At 34.6% G+C, this 14,999-nt stretch overlaps 2 protein-coding genes and 1 long non-coding RNA gene across 3 annotated transcripts; 1 reads left to right on the top strand and 2 right to left on the bottom strand.

The window, feature by feature from the left end:
• Nucleotides 1-1,582: 1,582 nt before the first annotated feature.
• LOC132274957 (actin-related protein 2/3 complex subunit 2B) lies at nucleotides 1,583-8,598 on the top strand. Its single transcript, XM_059776329.1, has 10 exons — nucleotides 1,583-1,724; nucleotides 3,893-3,959; nucleotides 4,422-4,629; nucleotides 5,811-5,977; nucleotides 6,722-6,799; nucleotides 6,904-7,036; nucleotides 7,317-7,408; nucleotides 7,480-7,536; nucleotides 7,751-7,802; nucleotides 8,241-8,598. The coding sequence occupies exons 1-10, from the start codon at nucleotides 1,612-1,614 to the stop codon at nucleotides 8,435-8,437; spliced, it is 1,164 nt and encodes a 387-aa protein (XP_059632312.1). The 5' UTR covers nucleotides 1,583-1,611; the 3' UTR covers nucleotides 8,438-8,598.
• On the bottom strand, nucleotides 2,627-5,815 carry LOC132274958 (uncharacterized). The gene is made up of 2 exons (XR_009470566.1): nucleotides 5,702-5,815; nucleotides 2,627-4,566 (listed from the first exon to the last, which is right to left on the bottom strand). It is a non-coding gene; the product is annotated as an uncharacterized LOC132274958 (long non-coding RNA).
• A 4,067-nt stretch (nucleotides 8,599-12,665) lies between the features above and the next one.
• Nucleotides 12,666-13,547, bottom strand: LOC132273106 (uncharacterized). The gene has a single exon (XM_059774136.1). The coding sequence runs from the start codon at nucleotides 13,545-13,547 to the stop codon at nucleotides 12,666-12,668; it is 882 nt and encodes a 293-aa protein (XP_059630119.1).
• Nucleotides 13,548-14,999: the final 1,452 nt, after the last annotated feature.

The following is a 14,999-nucleotide window of genomic DNA, read 5'->3' as shown; positions in this document are numbered from 1 at the left end:
TATATATAACTAATTTGTTAAAGCATTTTCTCTTCTAACATGGTTCCAAAAGACAGCTAGAGGATGGTTGGTAGGACCATCAAAAGCTGGTGATGGTCTGTGAGGTTGAGGTGTCTCTTTCACTAACAAGCGCATCCACTTTAATACAAGGTGTCTTATGGTACTTTGATGTCCACCAAAAATTACATCATTTTTTTTTTTTTTTTTTTTTTTTTTTTTGTCTCGGAAGGTAAAAATTACATCATTTTGCACATGTAACACTATTACTTTAATAATGCAACACAATTAAATTTGAAAATATAATATCAATTATTACAAGACAATGCAAGATGTTTGGTGCATGAGAGGATTCGAATTATTTGTTTAAAAATCGTGACATAGAAAGAGTGAGGTGTGGAATGATGGATCTCGTAATTAATACGAAGACGAGACATGTTGTAAGATTTTTACAACAACGAATATAGAAATAGCATAACACCTTTCATCGCGAAAGACATTTATGATTAAATTGGTGATCATAAAATAGTGACAAATTTCACTTTTTGCAAGGGAGTGGTTTGGTAATGTTCAAGGAATAATTTATTCTTTGAAAATTATAATCGTGTGCTAAAGTACTGAACATGCTTTATTGTAAATTAATAATGGTTTAATTCGGCATTTTCTAATCTCCAGCCCATAATCCTCTAATAAAAATATGATATCATAATTCGACAATTTCTAGGTCAGTTGGGATCATTTTAATGTATAGGCATGTCCTGTGCTAGAAAGAAAACAAAATTTCAATAGAAATATTCTATACCCATTCGACCTCTTATCTGTCTTGCCCAACTAATGACAACCATAAGAAAGTCAATTTCAAGATTAAATTGGCTCGGATTTTTTTAGGTGTGGGGCCGAGATGCATTATTTTAAAAGAAAATAAAATTAATACATTCTCTAATGAAGATTAGTAGTTAAACATTCTCAAATTGCTAGTGTCATTATTTGTACTTTAGTTAATCATTCTCTAGTTGATTTTTATCCATGATTTGAGCTACTAAAATTAAAGTGAATGAGATAGAACAAAGCTTAGGCACTCATGAATAGGTTGATTTTATAAGAAGTCGTGTGCATAAAGTTGCTTTTATTAATTGAAAATTTAGTCTTCACCATCAGTGACTCTCTAGTGGGATGCAAATTGAAGTTGCATGAGTAATTTTGGTACTCAACTGGGTAACATCTCTATGAAGTCAAGGCAGACAAACACTAGCTCAAACCACTTAAATTTATCTATAGAAAAATCAAATAACATGAAGAGGGTATGATGTTAGAACTCGGATCACGTGTATTGATCCTGTATCGCTCGTGCAATGTACTATATCGTACTGCAATATTATGAAATAACGAGGTATAGTAGTTGTTGTATAAACAATGTAAAGACATTGGATGTGGCAGCCGATGAAACAGGACATAGAGAGAGAGAGAGATGGACAAGAGAAGTGTCACTTTGGGTAGGTGAATTATTAGATTGCTTCAAAGTTTCCTAAACATGATTGCAACACAGGACGTAAATTGCACTCAAAAGTGCTTGCACTTGGTAATAGAAGAGCTAAGTGGTGCATTTCTCAGTTCATGACCTCCCACTTCCTCCACACACACACAGACACACACACACAGATGCCTGGAATGGCATGCTTTGACAGGGCCTCACCAGCACTGAAGGAGATTCTGCTGAAATTGTATAGGTAAGAATTTATGTGTCTACATATTAGTGTTGTCTGTTTGGGTGCTCAAATTGTATTTCTCCTCCTGGATTTTCATTTAAATAAAAGAATTATGACTTCTAATCAATTTTTTTTCCCCCATATTCTTTTGGGATTTTCATTTTCATGCAACAAAATAGCCTTCTATAGCTCTACTGTTTGGGTGCTCAAATTAAATCTTGCTGATGAAATTGTAAGATTTATGCTCAATCTTTTTAGCATGCATAGACTCACATAAAATATCTAAATTCTTAATCATCCAATGAAAGAATATAGTGGAAGTTCATTAAAATACTAAAGAATCAAAAGCACATCACTATAATGAAATAACAGAATATTTCTTTAAAATAAGGTTCCAAATCATTATATTCAAGTAAAAATGTACCTGTTTTGCCAATTTACAATAAAAATAATTAGGGAAGCTAGAGAAGAACAAAAGAATTGATCTTCTAAATACAAATGCAGCTCAAAGAGCTACAACTATCTAGAGAACTAGTAGATAATGGGGATGTTCCTCACTTCAAAACTGTGGGTGGAGGTAACTTTCTTTGCAAATAGCGGCTGTTTGACTCTTGGACCCTTTCGTTGTGTAACAAATTTGAAAGTGTCTTACAGGTAGATTTCCAATAATGAGTCCAATAGTTAGTGGTGGTGTTATCTTCAATCACTCTGGCTAGTACTAACAACATTATACAACCAAGTGGGGGAGGAAGAGCTGTCATATCTGTCTTCAAATCTTTACATCTCCCAAGTGAAACAAAGAGTAAAGTACCTTTCTGGCTGGTTTCTCCAAGAGTGGGATCAGTTTTGTCCACTCATGCACCAATCATAACCTGCTCTATCACAAGGCATTAAGAGTGATGCAATCCATTCCCTACAAAAGATTTAGAAAAAAAAAAAAAAAGGAAAAAGAGGAAGAAGAGGAAAAACAAAAATATGTTAGAATACCCTGTCATTTTGGTGAACTTAAATCAGCAAAGTGTTCTTCATCATCCCTGACATAATCTCATAGGAATGAGTTGGCCACATCCAATCTTTTCTATGACATGGCATTTCACCCACTACATTTAACTTTTTAAAGTCATGTTATCTTTGGTCGCCCTTCCCGTCTCTTGCCTTCTATTACAACTATTCTTCCTCTCTTGACCCGCGTCTCTAAGTTTCCAATGTATGCGTCCAAACCATCGAAGTCTATTCGCTCTAATTTTCTCACCAATGGGTGCTACACCTAATTTTTCCTAAACTTTCATTAGTGACCCTATCTCTTCTAGTCACTCCACTCATCCACTTTAACATTCTCATTTCTGCTACATGAAGGCATTGTTCTTTTTTTCTTTTTTAAGGCCCAACAGTATACTCCATAAAACATAGTTGGTCTAATAAAGGTCCTATAGAATTTTCCTTTTAGCTTAAGTATAATTCTTTTATCACATAAAATCCCACCAGCTTGTCCTACTCCATACAATTCAGCACATTTAGCTTGCAACTTATGAGCAAAATCACTCAACCGTGAAGCCAAAGAACTATTGAATCAATGCAACATAATATACAAACCATGGATAAGTAGTTGAATCTCCATGTCACCTGGACAAGTCAAGCTTCACAGCACCTCAATTTGGGGGAAGCTTGCAGGCATCAAGAGATCCTAAAAAAGCTATTCTGAGTTGCCCAACGAGCAAGCTCATGCAATGCATCACTATTAAAATTCTGGGGAAATAACTCATTTCTTCATGATCTGCACATCTTATGTTACTGTCAAAATTCCGATGATAGAAATTCTAGGAACCAATGTGTCTAGGAGTATTAATTAAATAAGCTATCACTTGAGGGATTAATTTCATTGGTGTATTTATTTTCCGGTACTAATTCCAATGAATATCTTCAACATAATTTTCTTTTGTTTTCTGATTAAGTACATCATTTTATAAACGCTTCAATTTTGGAAGTTTGGTAGCTGAGAAGATGAGAGAAAAGAAAATTTGTTATCCTGAGAGAGGAATGGAATGGATTGTGTAATATTGAACTTTTTTTTATTTATTAAATCTTCTCTCCATTTCAAAGCAACCAAAGAGGTGTAAGGTAGACTGCATGAATATTCAACAAAATAAAAATAATAATTTTTGTAATCACCGTTTCTTCTTCAATGACAGTGCTGAAAGACCAATGGAGCTTGATCATCACTTGCATGAATTTGGGTCTGTGGATTACCACATTCAGGTAAAAACTTCGCAATATGCTGAAACTTTCAAATACCCTGAACTTTCTATGGGTTCCAAATTTTAATTTTATACTTTTATATTTACACTGAACAAATTAGCTCCAGTAATCATATCATCACACGGCCTCAAGAGAGATTTCTTATCATGCATCATAAACAAAGTTCATGTAAACATCAGATTCAGGTAATTATTGTGTGCTATAACTACTTCGATTATGAGAATTAGGAAGAACCCATCACGAATAAAGTGGAGAAAGCAGTGGCAAGACCAAGTTTGCTAAGAATTAAATTTTGAAGAACTAATGTGAATGAAAGAAAATGTGCATATTAACTTGCTATAAAAGAAAAAGAAACCAAAGGTTCATATTTTAGAGGTGAAAAAAGCATACATTGTGTTTCTTAAATTTTAAGGAAATTTGGCAAAAAAAAATCTGCTTACAGTTGTCTACTAATGCCAACAGTCTTTAGCATCAGATCCACATCATGCCTACTTGTCGATATCAACCCCACTACTCTCCCAAGGAATCCTGCTCTCACAGGGGCTTCCTCGTTACACGGTAGAGATGGTAAAGGGAATTTGTTCTGATGTTGTGGAGATTGTCGAACCTGCAAGAGAAGGATATCAGCTTACTCTAAGACTTGACTTCACTAAAATTCCACATCACAAAGGTTAGTAATCCTTCAGATTACCTTAGTTATCTTCCAATAATTTCGTCGCTTAAAGGCATAATATTATACCATGTACTCTTTATAACTTTTTCATCATTATTGGGGTAAGGGGCCTTTTTAATTGAGCCTGTACAAGTGAATTCATGAGTAATAACTTATAACTATATATATATATCAACATTACTTCTGGAAATTTCATTTCAAACGCCATCAATACTATGTCTGATTGGCAAGAAACTGGCGAGAAGACGGAATCTGGAATTTGCAACCATTTGAGGTTAGAAGAGTCTACAGGATTTCAAACTTCTGTTCCTTTTCTTGAGTGGAGCAAAACGGAAGAAAAAGACGAAATGTGAATAAATGCCAAGTGCAATTTGTGTAATGTAATATGTTTTTGACCCATAAGGAATCAATCAACTTGACATGCTAACTAACAGCCCACAAAAATCTTTAAAAATTGAAGCCAGTTAACAACCCACATGGAATAATAAATAAATAAAAATGATCCAATTGAGCTTCTCAGGAACTGGTACTAAATGAAATGTTATAATTGAAATCAACTAGGATGAAAGTAAAGGAAAACACTGAGGACAGACAAGTGCAACTTAATTACCATAAGTCTGCACATGTTTGCACGTTTTTCAACAGAGGGCTTACATCGAGAGACCTATTATCAATACAGAAAAGAGGTTTCGAACGTGAAAAGAAAGTGCACCTGCCTTTTGAATCAAGTTGTCCATTTTGGCACAAAGAAAATCCGTATTAGCCATCATGGAACTTGAGTGGAAACATCATGCCATAGCATGCATAGGCATTCAACAGTTCTAAGAAAATGCAAACCCCTGATTGTCAAACTAAGCCAACATAGTTTTAAGTTAAACCTGCAAGTCGGTGGGTATGGAAATTTATGGGAGAACTTCTAATCAGCAGTAACAAAAATGTAAAAGTTAAGAACTACAGTTACAGAAGTAATAGAAAAAACTATGAAATATTTGATTTGCTTAACCATTATATATGCTTCTTTGCCATCTTATGTCAGTGGGAAGAGATAACATTGAGCATCAGGACGTACTAGTATTATGGTTACTGAAATCATGCTCCTTCTACAAGTAACTAGTTTTTGCTGCATAACAGAACTGGTAGGAAAATGCTAAATTCTTCATGTATGTCTTTTCTTCCAGACTCCGTGAAGATGATCACAAATATCTCCACTGTGCAAGCGGTAATATTGAGCTCCCAGCTGAGAGAAATCTTGAGAAATGTCAGTTCCCAGGATATATCTCAAGGGATGTCCAAACCAATCAAACTTGTTTACCACCCAAGAGAGCCTTTCTTTGTCATCAAACAGGTACTTGTAAGCTTGCTGTCATTTGCTTTTGAAAATAGAAAAAGTGTAAATGGAAGCCAAATGAGAAAGTTAGAACACAACCAAATATGAAAATTATAATAGGACTAGCCAATTAAAAGAAAATTCATATACAACTTCATTAGATTTAAGTTTTGTTGTACTGCCAGCTCAGATGAAACAATAGCATATCAAAGTAAGCTAGCCAGATTCCATGTGAAATGCATGAGTTGAATAGTCGAGGATAAACTCTAATTCTTGTTCCTTTCCCTTTATATACAAGGTTATGTAGCCTAATCTTTATGATACCTTCTGCCAATGAGGTAAACAGACACACCTTTTTTTTAATTGGTTTTAGGTTTTAAGTTAAAAAAAATTGGCATTATGTCTCAATTTCAGGCCACATAAAATGCTTTGACAAGTTGAAATTTCCACCAAATTCAGCCTTGACAACAAATCTTAATCTTTTTAAAATTTTGAATTGCAAAATTGAAGTTGAAACCAAAATAAAAAACTTTGATTTGCATATGCATCCTAGTATATTACTGAATTTGAATGTATGACACCCAAGTGTCAGACTCTTGACATATCTGACTTGCATTTGGCAACCAAATCCTTTTTTTATTTCCTGCAAGTATTTCTGACCAGCAACCAAATCTGTTCTAGATCCAACCTTCACAAACAATAATATGCATTTTCTGAAGCAGTTTTACTGTCTAAATGAAAGTGAAACTATGTGTTTGACAGCAAGCAAAAATCACTGCAGTATTTCCAATACGTCTTAAAGAAAATTCAGATGTGATTATTGCAACAGCCTTCTTTCAGGTTTGTAACTGACAGTCACCATAGAAAGAAAAGTTTGGCATTAATATTGACATGGAAATCAAATTCTTGCAGATATTGTTAAAATAATTGAATATTTCTGACAGGAATTAATGGATGTGGGAAGTTCAGAGGCATGGGCTAAAGCACCTCTTTGCGCCTGGTCGCCCATTCCACCTCCTGAGTTAAGAGGAGAGCCCTTCGAAGATTTGAGTACCAATGGAGGGTTTGTGTCTTTTGGTATCAACCAAACTCAACATATTACCACACTGACATGCAATTTTGACCATTTTCTAGTTATTGAAGGAGGGAAACAAGAAAAAAAAAAAAAAGAACAGAAATAATTTTAGAAGAGAACACTAGTAGTCAAACATAAACCATTCACAAGAAACACAAGTGATAGATCTGTCTCTGGTTATGTTCAGAAAAAAAGAGAATTTATAGTAAGAGCCTTTTTTTTCCCTCTACCAGAAAAAAATTGTGTTGGTTCTCTAAATATGTTTCTGTGCCATATTTACAGATATTTATTCACGCCACGTTGAAGGCAAAAGACTGGACAATACTGTATGGAGCCTACTGAACTTCTATGCCTTCCTAAAATATCATGTGAAGGTAAGATGTTCTTTTTGGATCATTGAACACCGTATTTCTCAAGTCTTAAAGCTGACAAGACTGTCAAACAGTGCACCAGAGGTTTTATACAAAGGAGGATGAGAAAGCGTTTGGAAAGTTTGGTTAAGGTAATAGAATCAAACATAAAACCATCATTATGGTTTAACAACACACAATAGATTCTTTCAATTTTGTCTACCCTCAAAGTTATCTTATTTTTAGTTAAACCAACAGCTCAATGTTGAAACAGCACACTTGAATTGAGCTACTGCAAGATTTCATTAAGTGATTTTTTTGTATATATGTATTATTAATGTATTTATATATACATTTAACTTGCAGGTCCTACAGAAGGCAAGCATAGAAGAAGATGAAGATGTCAAGAAAGTCCAAGGTATGCATTCAGCATATGGATGTCAAATAAAATTAAAAAAATTAAAAATACATAAGTGAAGAAAAAAGGGCATTGGATGTTTTTGATAAAATAAAGTCAGCTAAAAACACCACCCATCTTTATGCAATCCAAGGAATGTGGTATGCCTTCAGCATAAGCACGTCAAATAAAATTAAAAAATTAAAAATACAGAAGTGAAGAAAAAAGGCATTGGATGTTTTTGATAAAAACACCACCCCTCTTTATGCAATCCAAGGAATGTGGTATTTTACCATGGTTATCACCAGGACATTTTTACTGATACACTCTTTCTGGTTATTTTTAACAGGCCTGAAGAGTGAGATAAAACTAACAAATAACCAAACAAGTTTTCTAAGCTGTTGGTCTTGATTAGATTATTTTATTACATTTTTATCCAATGTAAATGGTGTGCTGCAGGTTCTAGCTGTGTAAGGAAACTGGTCAGTTTCTCGAAACCCAGAATCCTTAAACAAAGATGTGATTTCATCAGTAAGATCAAGAGAATACGGTCCAGAATTAAAATCCATGGATTTAGTTATTTTCGTAGACGATGGTTGAAAATCCCCAAGTTTTCTCCTATGACAAGATATATGAAACTAGACAAACTAGACTAACTTAAATTTCAGTATCAATATATAAGACATGTTCTATCGTCGTTATATTTTTACAAAAAGCGTTGTAATGATCTTCTCTTATTTTTTGTTTGAACATGTACAGAATTGAAATGCTTGAATCTTTCAAAATCAACAATAAAATTTGCAGAATTTTGTGGAAACTTGACTTTTTTAATAGTGGGTTCATCAAACTTGAAAGAATGAATGCTTACAGTGTCAAACTTAATCTCTATCTTCCTGTCAAAGTGAAGGAAAGGCAAAACATCACTGTAAATATCCTGGTATATCACTCTAGTTGCTTCTTATTAACAAAGATGCCGTTTCAAAACCATTTTTTCCACTGAAAATTTGCGTTTTTTCTGTATGAAACAATGCAGGAACTAGACACTTGCTAGCCTAGCTGTTACAGATCCCATTTAATGACTGAAATACTACTATTAGTAAGTAGTTCATGCCAACACATAGAAAGAGAAATTGTGCATTGTCCTTGTAACATTAGAAAATTTGTTTTCACTTGAACATTACATGCAAACCTATGGTTTATGAAATTAAGGTAGGAATTGTAGCTTAATATCAGTCCATCAGCTAAAGTAAATGAGAAGATTAAGTTTGCCAATTATTTTCACATTTGTGAAACAATCATAGGTGTTTTCTTTTATTCTTATCACTAATACAAGAAATTATTAATTACTCAATTAAAATGGAACCAATAGGTATGAAAGAGAAATACCTCAAAGCTCATCAGCATCCCCAATCTCTTGGAGCTCTGATATCTGAACTCCAATGGTGCTATTTACACTGCAAAATCAGAAGTGCAATCCCCAGCTCCTCGCGCAACAAGTTGTGGTAATGGGTTCCTTTGTTAGGTCATGTACATGAATTTTACTCAGGAATCAGAAAATGAATCCTGATAGCCTGAGTTTGAGCAAGGATTCTACAGTGCCATCTTGTCAATGTGTCTCTAATCCACACAATACTCCCATCTTAAGTAACATAAGAGGTCATGACCCAACTTAGCCAATTCAAATGGGATCAATGGCGTGACAACTGCAAGTCTGCAATGCTGTTCAGCATAATTGCCTCAAACTAACACAATTAAGGTTTCTAAAAAAGGGTACATTCACTTGCTCATTCATATCATTCAGTCATTTCATGGTCTCAGTCGAGGAAGCACGGACACACCTAAAAGGGCAAAGAATCTGTGTCGGACACGTGTTGGACACCGACACGTGCCGGACACGCCAAAAAACGTGTCCGAATATTTTATATTTTCTTGAATATCCAAGCACCCTGTGAACACGTGTCCGACACGCCATGGATACGTTCCGGCACGCCATGGATGCGTGTCGGACACACGTGTCCCATTCTTGGGGACTTTCAAGAAAGTTTTAGAAACAATTTTTAGTTGAAGTATTAGGAACTGTTTAATAACTTTCACCAATAAGATGGTAATTACATAATTACTTAAAAGTTGTTGTTTTATAAAACAATTTTATATTAAAACAATTAGATATTTATGCTTATATATTAATTCAAGGTTTGAACTCTTTCACGATCGCCTTTGACTCTCTTGTTCTCCCACCAACCAAGGTTCGCTACCGGTGGATGGTCTGTCTATCTCTCGGTTCTCTTTTCTCTCTCTTCTTCGTTCTCCTCTTTTCTTTCTTCTCGTTCTTAACAAACTCTTTTCTTTTTTGTGACTCTTTTTCCTCTATTCCCCATGAATTTTTTTCTCTTCTATGGATTCTTACCTTTAGTTTTATCTAAGGCTCTAACAAAACCCTAATCCTCTTTTTTTCTTTTTTTCTTTTTTTTCTTTTTTTTCTTAACCCTCTTTCTATCATTCTTCTTTTTCCCAGCAAAAAACAATTTTTTTTTTTCATTATGAGGTTGTGAACACTAATATTACTCTTAATTGTTTAAAGTACAACATCATATATATATATATATATATTTATTATTTGCCGTGTCCGTGTCCTAATTTTTTAGGATTTTCCGCATCGTCATATCCTTGTCCTGTATCCGTTTCCGTGCTTCTTAGGTCTCAATCATGGACATGCTATCTTAGGTCTACTGTCATTTTAAGTTACAAATATCCTTCTGTTTAATCCTTTTTCCCTCTAATCCTCAAGATCCAATGAATGGACATAAAACAGCTTGAAGGCTGCAATTTACACAGCAACTGTTATGTGATTTCATTACAATCTTATGTAGTGAAAGGGAAAAAGAAAAACAGTGAAAAAGGTAACCTTGTAAATCCTGCTTCCTGCCCGCCTATACGTAACTTTGGTCCATTCATCCTTCAATATGCGTCCTTATTCTCTTGAATTACCTTTTCTCTAAACTAAAAATGCTAGGTCGAGCTTAATGATTAATGTTTGGAAAAAGTAACAGCTGGGGAAATGGTGTGTGCTAATCAAGGCATTTGGTAAAAATTATATATCGGTGTGTTATTCAAATGATACTCCTATGTTACAGTTTATCAAACACCCTCTACGAGATGTAATATAAGAACTTGCTCTAAGTGGCGCATCAATTAGTGTTTGACAAAAGTAACAGCTGGGGAAAATGGTGTGTGCTAGTCAAAGCATTTGATACAAATTATATATCAGCTTGTTATTCAAATGATGCTCTGTTATTATTTTAGACACTTCCATCTACAAAATGTGACATATAAGAACTTACTATAAGTGAGGCATTAACTTTTAAATGATTTCCAGTTTTGAACTATCCTGTTAAAGTTGAACAATGATTGTGAGGAAGCATGCATTAGCAGCATTACAGATACCAAACTCTCCTTTATATTGGGAATTCCAGAAACAACATATGGAGCCACCACATCGGAAAAGGGAAAAAAAAAATTTAATCGAAAAAAGAAATGTGATAGCTCCTTTAAGAAATTCTTCACGCTCATCATTAACTTCATTGGCATCTGCACTGCTGCAGTATAAAGCAGCAAAGGCTTATAACTTCATCTTCTACAGTCACAGCCTATGTTACACAGGTTAAAGTGCACATGCTCAGGTGTGGATATGTGTCAAGGTATTGGATTCATATGGCCCTGTAATCGTCTGAAAATTGATGTCACACACTTGACTGTCAAAAATTTTACTTTGTTTTTTTCCTTCAACACTCTTGGATGAAATTATTTGTTTTACATAAGATAGCAACTCAAATCTTAGTACTTCTCTCATTTTGAAATATCCAAGTAAAAGAGGAACATATTGAGATAGCATTTGTGAACCCTCTAGTGAATGGCTAACCCAAAAAAGAAAAAAGAAGAAACGTCTAGTGAATATTTCATTTTTATCCTTTCTTGTTGTAGGTCTCCCGGAAAGATTTATATTCATACAAATACTTTGTGTCTAACTGGTTTCTTTCCAGTGTTCATGTACAATAAATAATAGGCACAGAAAAAATGGATACTTCTATAAAATTCAAAGGGCTCTTACTGATCCATAAAGCAAAGGATTGATAAGAGTAGTTAAATAATTTAAGTATTGACTTCCAATACCCTTCACTCACTCCTGTACTGCAACTAGTTTGGGGAAGATTGCACAAGTTTGAAGCAATGTCTCAAACCTCAACCATCAATTGGTAAATTTATGATAAGAAAACTGGACTAAAAAAGACAACAGGAACACACAGCAATGGAAACACTATCTGTGGTCATTGTGGTTTGTGACCTTCCAACAAGCTCTCTTCTAAACCATGCCTTCATCTAATTTTATTCCATTGCTGAAGTTACAAGATGCCTGCTTTTAATTCTTCAAGCTTAATTACAGTTTTGATATTTTCATGGGCATGTTTTGGGTAGTGGGTATAAAAAAAACATTTGCGGTTACCATGCAGAGTCTAGGATCTAATTATGAATGTCTTTTGCAATATCAACGTAAGAGTGATTTTGGAAAGACCTAAATATAACAAGCACAATTTGCAGAGTACCATGACGCATTCTCGTTAATGCAACCATTAACATACAGTAACTATAAATTTAATCAACTGTAGGCAACATTAAATAACCAATTAACCATCAATTATCATTAAAGAATACTGTCAGAAACAAAATTTTGCGTGCCAACAAGAGGTATATGAAAAAAAGATCTAATAAAAAAGGTTAACACTACGGACCTGTAGAGAGTGAACAAATCTCTCACAACTCAAAACAGATTACTTCCATCAACACCCACTTCTTGCATCTCAATACAGAAGAAAAAATGAGAAACTTTCACTCTAACTCAAATACAGGAACTGCAGGCATCAGCACAGTCTCTGATTCAATCCGTGCCAGCAATGGCCCATTTGCCTCTCCGAACCTCAATTTCTGATTGCGACGTAATAACCCAAACAACACAAAACTCACAATTACGATCCCCATTGCATGTCCAACAAACAACAGATTCATCAAAGCAATACCCCTCAGCCTATCCGCCTCAAGCTCGCACTTCACATCAGTATTGCTATTACCCTGAGCTGGAGACAATGAAGACAATGAAATTTTCTCACACCTCAACAATGCAAATGAATCTGTATACAAAGTCAACCCAGCTTGCAATGCCCAAGTCCCCTTAAACACAAGCCCTGAAGACAGCAAAAACTCGGCGAAAAAAGCAGATGGCCTAATTGACAGATACAAACAGCAAGTGGCACAAACAAGGGTCAATTCGCCTAACAATTCATAGACGACACCGCCAAGACCTGTGATTCCTCTACCGATCATCAAATACTCGACAAGAAATGAAATCCCAGCAAATATGAAGATGAAATTCTCAGGAATGGCAAGAGGGTCGTAATATTCTCGGACAAGAATGAGAATGATAAGTACCCAGAAGACGGAAACCACTTCTGATTGTTGCAAGAAACCGAATCGATAGATTGGGTGGCCGGAAAAGGTGAGAAAGAAGAAGAAGTCAGCGAATGAGGCAATGGGTAGGGCAATGAGGAGGGTGAAAAAGTCAAAGTTTTTCCATTTGGGGTCTGAGAAATACCATGTTCTTGATCTGTAGAGAGATGGGTTATTGAGGTAGAGAGAGGAAGTGCAGAGGAGGCGGCGAATGCCCAACGGGCAGAGGAACAGGAATGTGGTGAAGTGGGTTGCCAATGATGCCATATTCGATAGTTTGTGCTGTTTTTGTTGTGTCGTTCGTGAAGTTTGATTGTATTTGTTTGATATACGAGTATATGGAATTGAAAGAAAAGAGTCTCTATAATAATTCTAAAAACGATAGAGAGTGTTATGAGTTACCTTTGCATAAAGCTGAGAACATGTCACCGACGATTGTGTTTGATGCGCTTGTTTTCTCAGAAAATCAGAGCATTGAAAGGAGTTGGTCTTTGAAGAAGACTCCATACGTGTACACGTCAGCAGCTTCTTCGTTAATATTTAGGTTAATTACAATGACATCCCCTAATGTTTACCTTATTAACAACCATATACAAGTTAGCTCACTTTTGAACAATGACACCCCTTAAGCTTTGCTCCTTTGACAAAGACACCCATTGAGGGGCTTATATGTGATAAAATCACTTAAGTGCCCTTCGACTTATGAAATGACACTTTTGAATAGCAAAATTACTAAATTACTGTAATACCCCCTAATTTTGGAACACGGATTGATCAAGTCCGCGCACAAAATTAAAGGATATCAAAACAATTTAAGTATTTAACAAGCACAGAATACAAAGATGAATAATAAAGAATAAATAAACCGCTGAAGAAAACTAATAAATAAATATTACTTAATGATTCTCCAACAATTACAATTCGGAAATCCCATAACTCAAGGACCCCTTAAAACATTATCTAATAATCCAATACTATTTAAAAGTACACAAGATGAATAGACGAATGACAGTCTCCCAGCTGCGGATCCTCAACCTCGAGACTGGAACCTTTAATAACCTGAAAAATAAATCGTGGGTTAAACCCTACGAGCAAGTTCACTCTACCAGGCCTCTGAAAACCAATAAGCTGATCATCTCTGATCAAAACCAAACCTAATAAAGTTTTAACTTTAATAAAGCACGATATACATGTCATATATACTATACTAATCACAGCCATTAATAGGTTTATTAAATTTCCATACCTATTAAATAATTATTAAAATAATATTCATACCTAGACCAATCTACCATTTCATTTTATAAAAACTCCTTTGACCTTAATCCCATCCTAGTCAGTTGTTTAATCATTTAAACAACAAATTATAATAAAAGCAATACTCTATTTAATCCCAACCCGATAATGATTTTAATTGTTTAAATCACATATCCAAAATTCAAGTTTTGACAAATCATCCACGTCTTCCCCAATATTATTTTATTAATGTAAAATAATACACTAACCAGTAAGTACTACACTATTCTCATTTAAGAATATCTAACCCTAATCCAATCCATACATACAACAACCATAGATGATATTTTAATCATCTAACACATAACAACATAATTATGCTTTGGCAAATCAACTATGCCATTGTAAATATTTTTATTTATATATTGGCAATTCAACCATACCTCCATAAGTATATTTATTTATACATTGGCAATTCAACCA

This window comes from Cornus florida, unplaced genomic scaffold (assembly GCF_030987335.1).
Source record: "Cornus florida cultivar Cherokee Brave unplaced genomic scaffold, ASM3098733v1 CherokeeBrave_3.0.0_Hap2_Chr09, whole genome shotgun sequence".
NCBI classification, from domain to species: Eukaryota; Viridiplantae; Streptophyta; class Magnoliopsida; order Cornales; family Cornaceae; genus Cornus; species Cornus florida.
This window is presented reverse-complemented; position numbering and strand designations above follow the sequence as displayed.

Bases quoted from the DNA above. Each gene is read 5' to 3' on its own strand.
- LOC132274957 (XM_059776329.1), top strand. From the start codon at position 1,612: ATGACCTCCCACTTCCTCCACACACACACAGACACACACACACAGATG. The intron at 1,725-3,892 runs GTAAGAATTTAT...CTTCAATGACAG, and splicing joins ATTCTGCTGAAATTGTATAG to TGCTGAAAGACCAATGGAGC. The intron at 5,978-6,721 runs GTACTTGTAAGC...TGTGTTTGACAG, and splicing joins CTTTCTTTGTCATCAAACAG to CAAGCAAAAATCACTGCAGT.
- LOC132273106 (XM_059774136.1), bottom strand. From the start codon at position 13,547: ATGGCATCATTGGCAACCCACTTCACCACATTCCTGTTCCTCTGCCCG.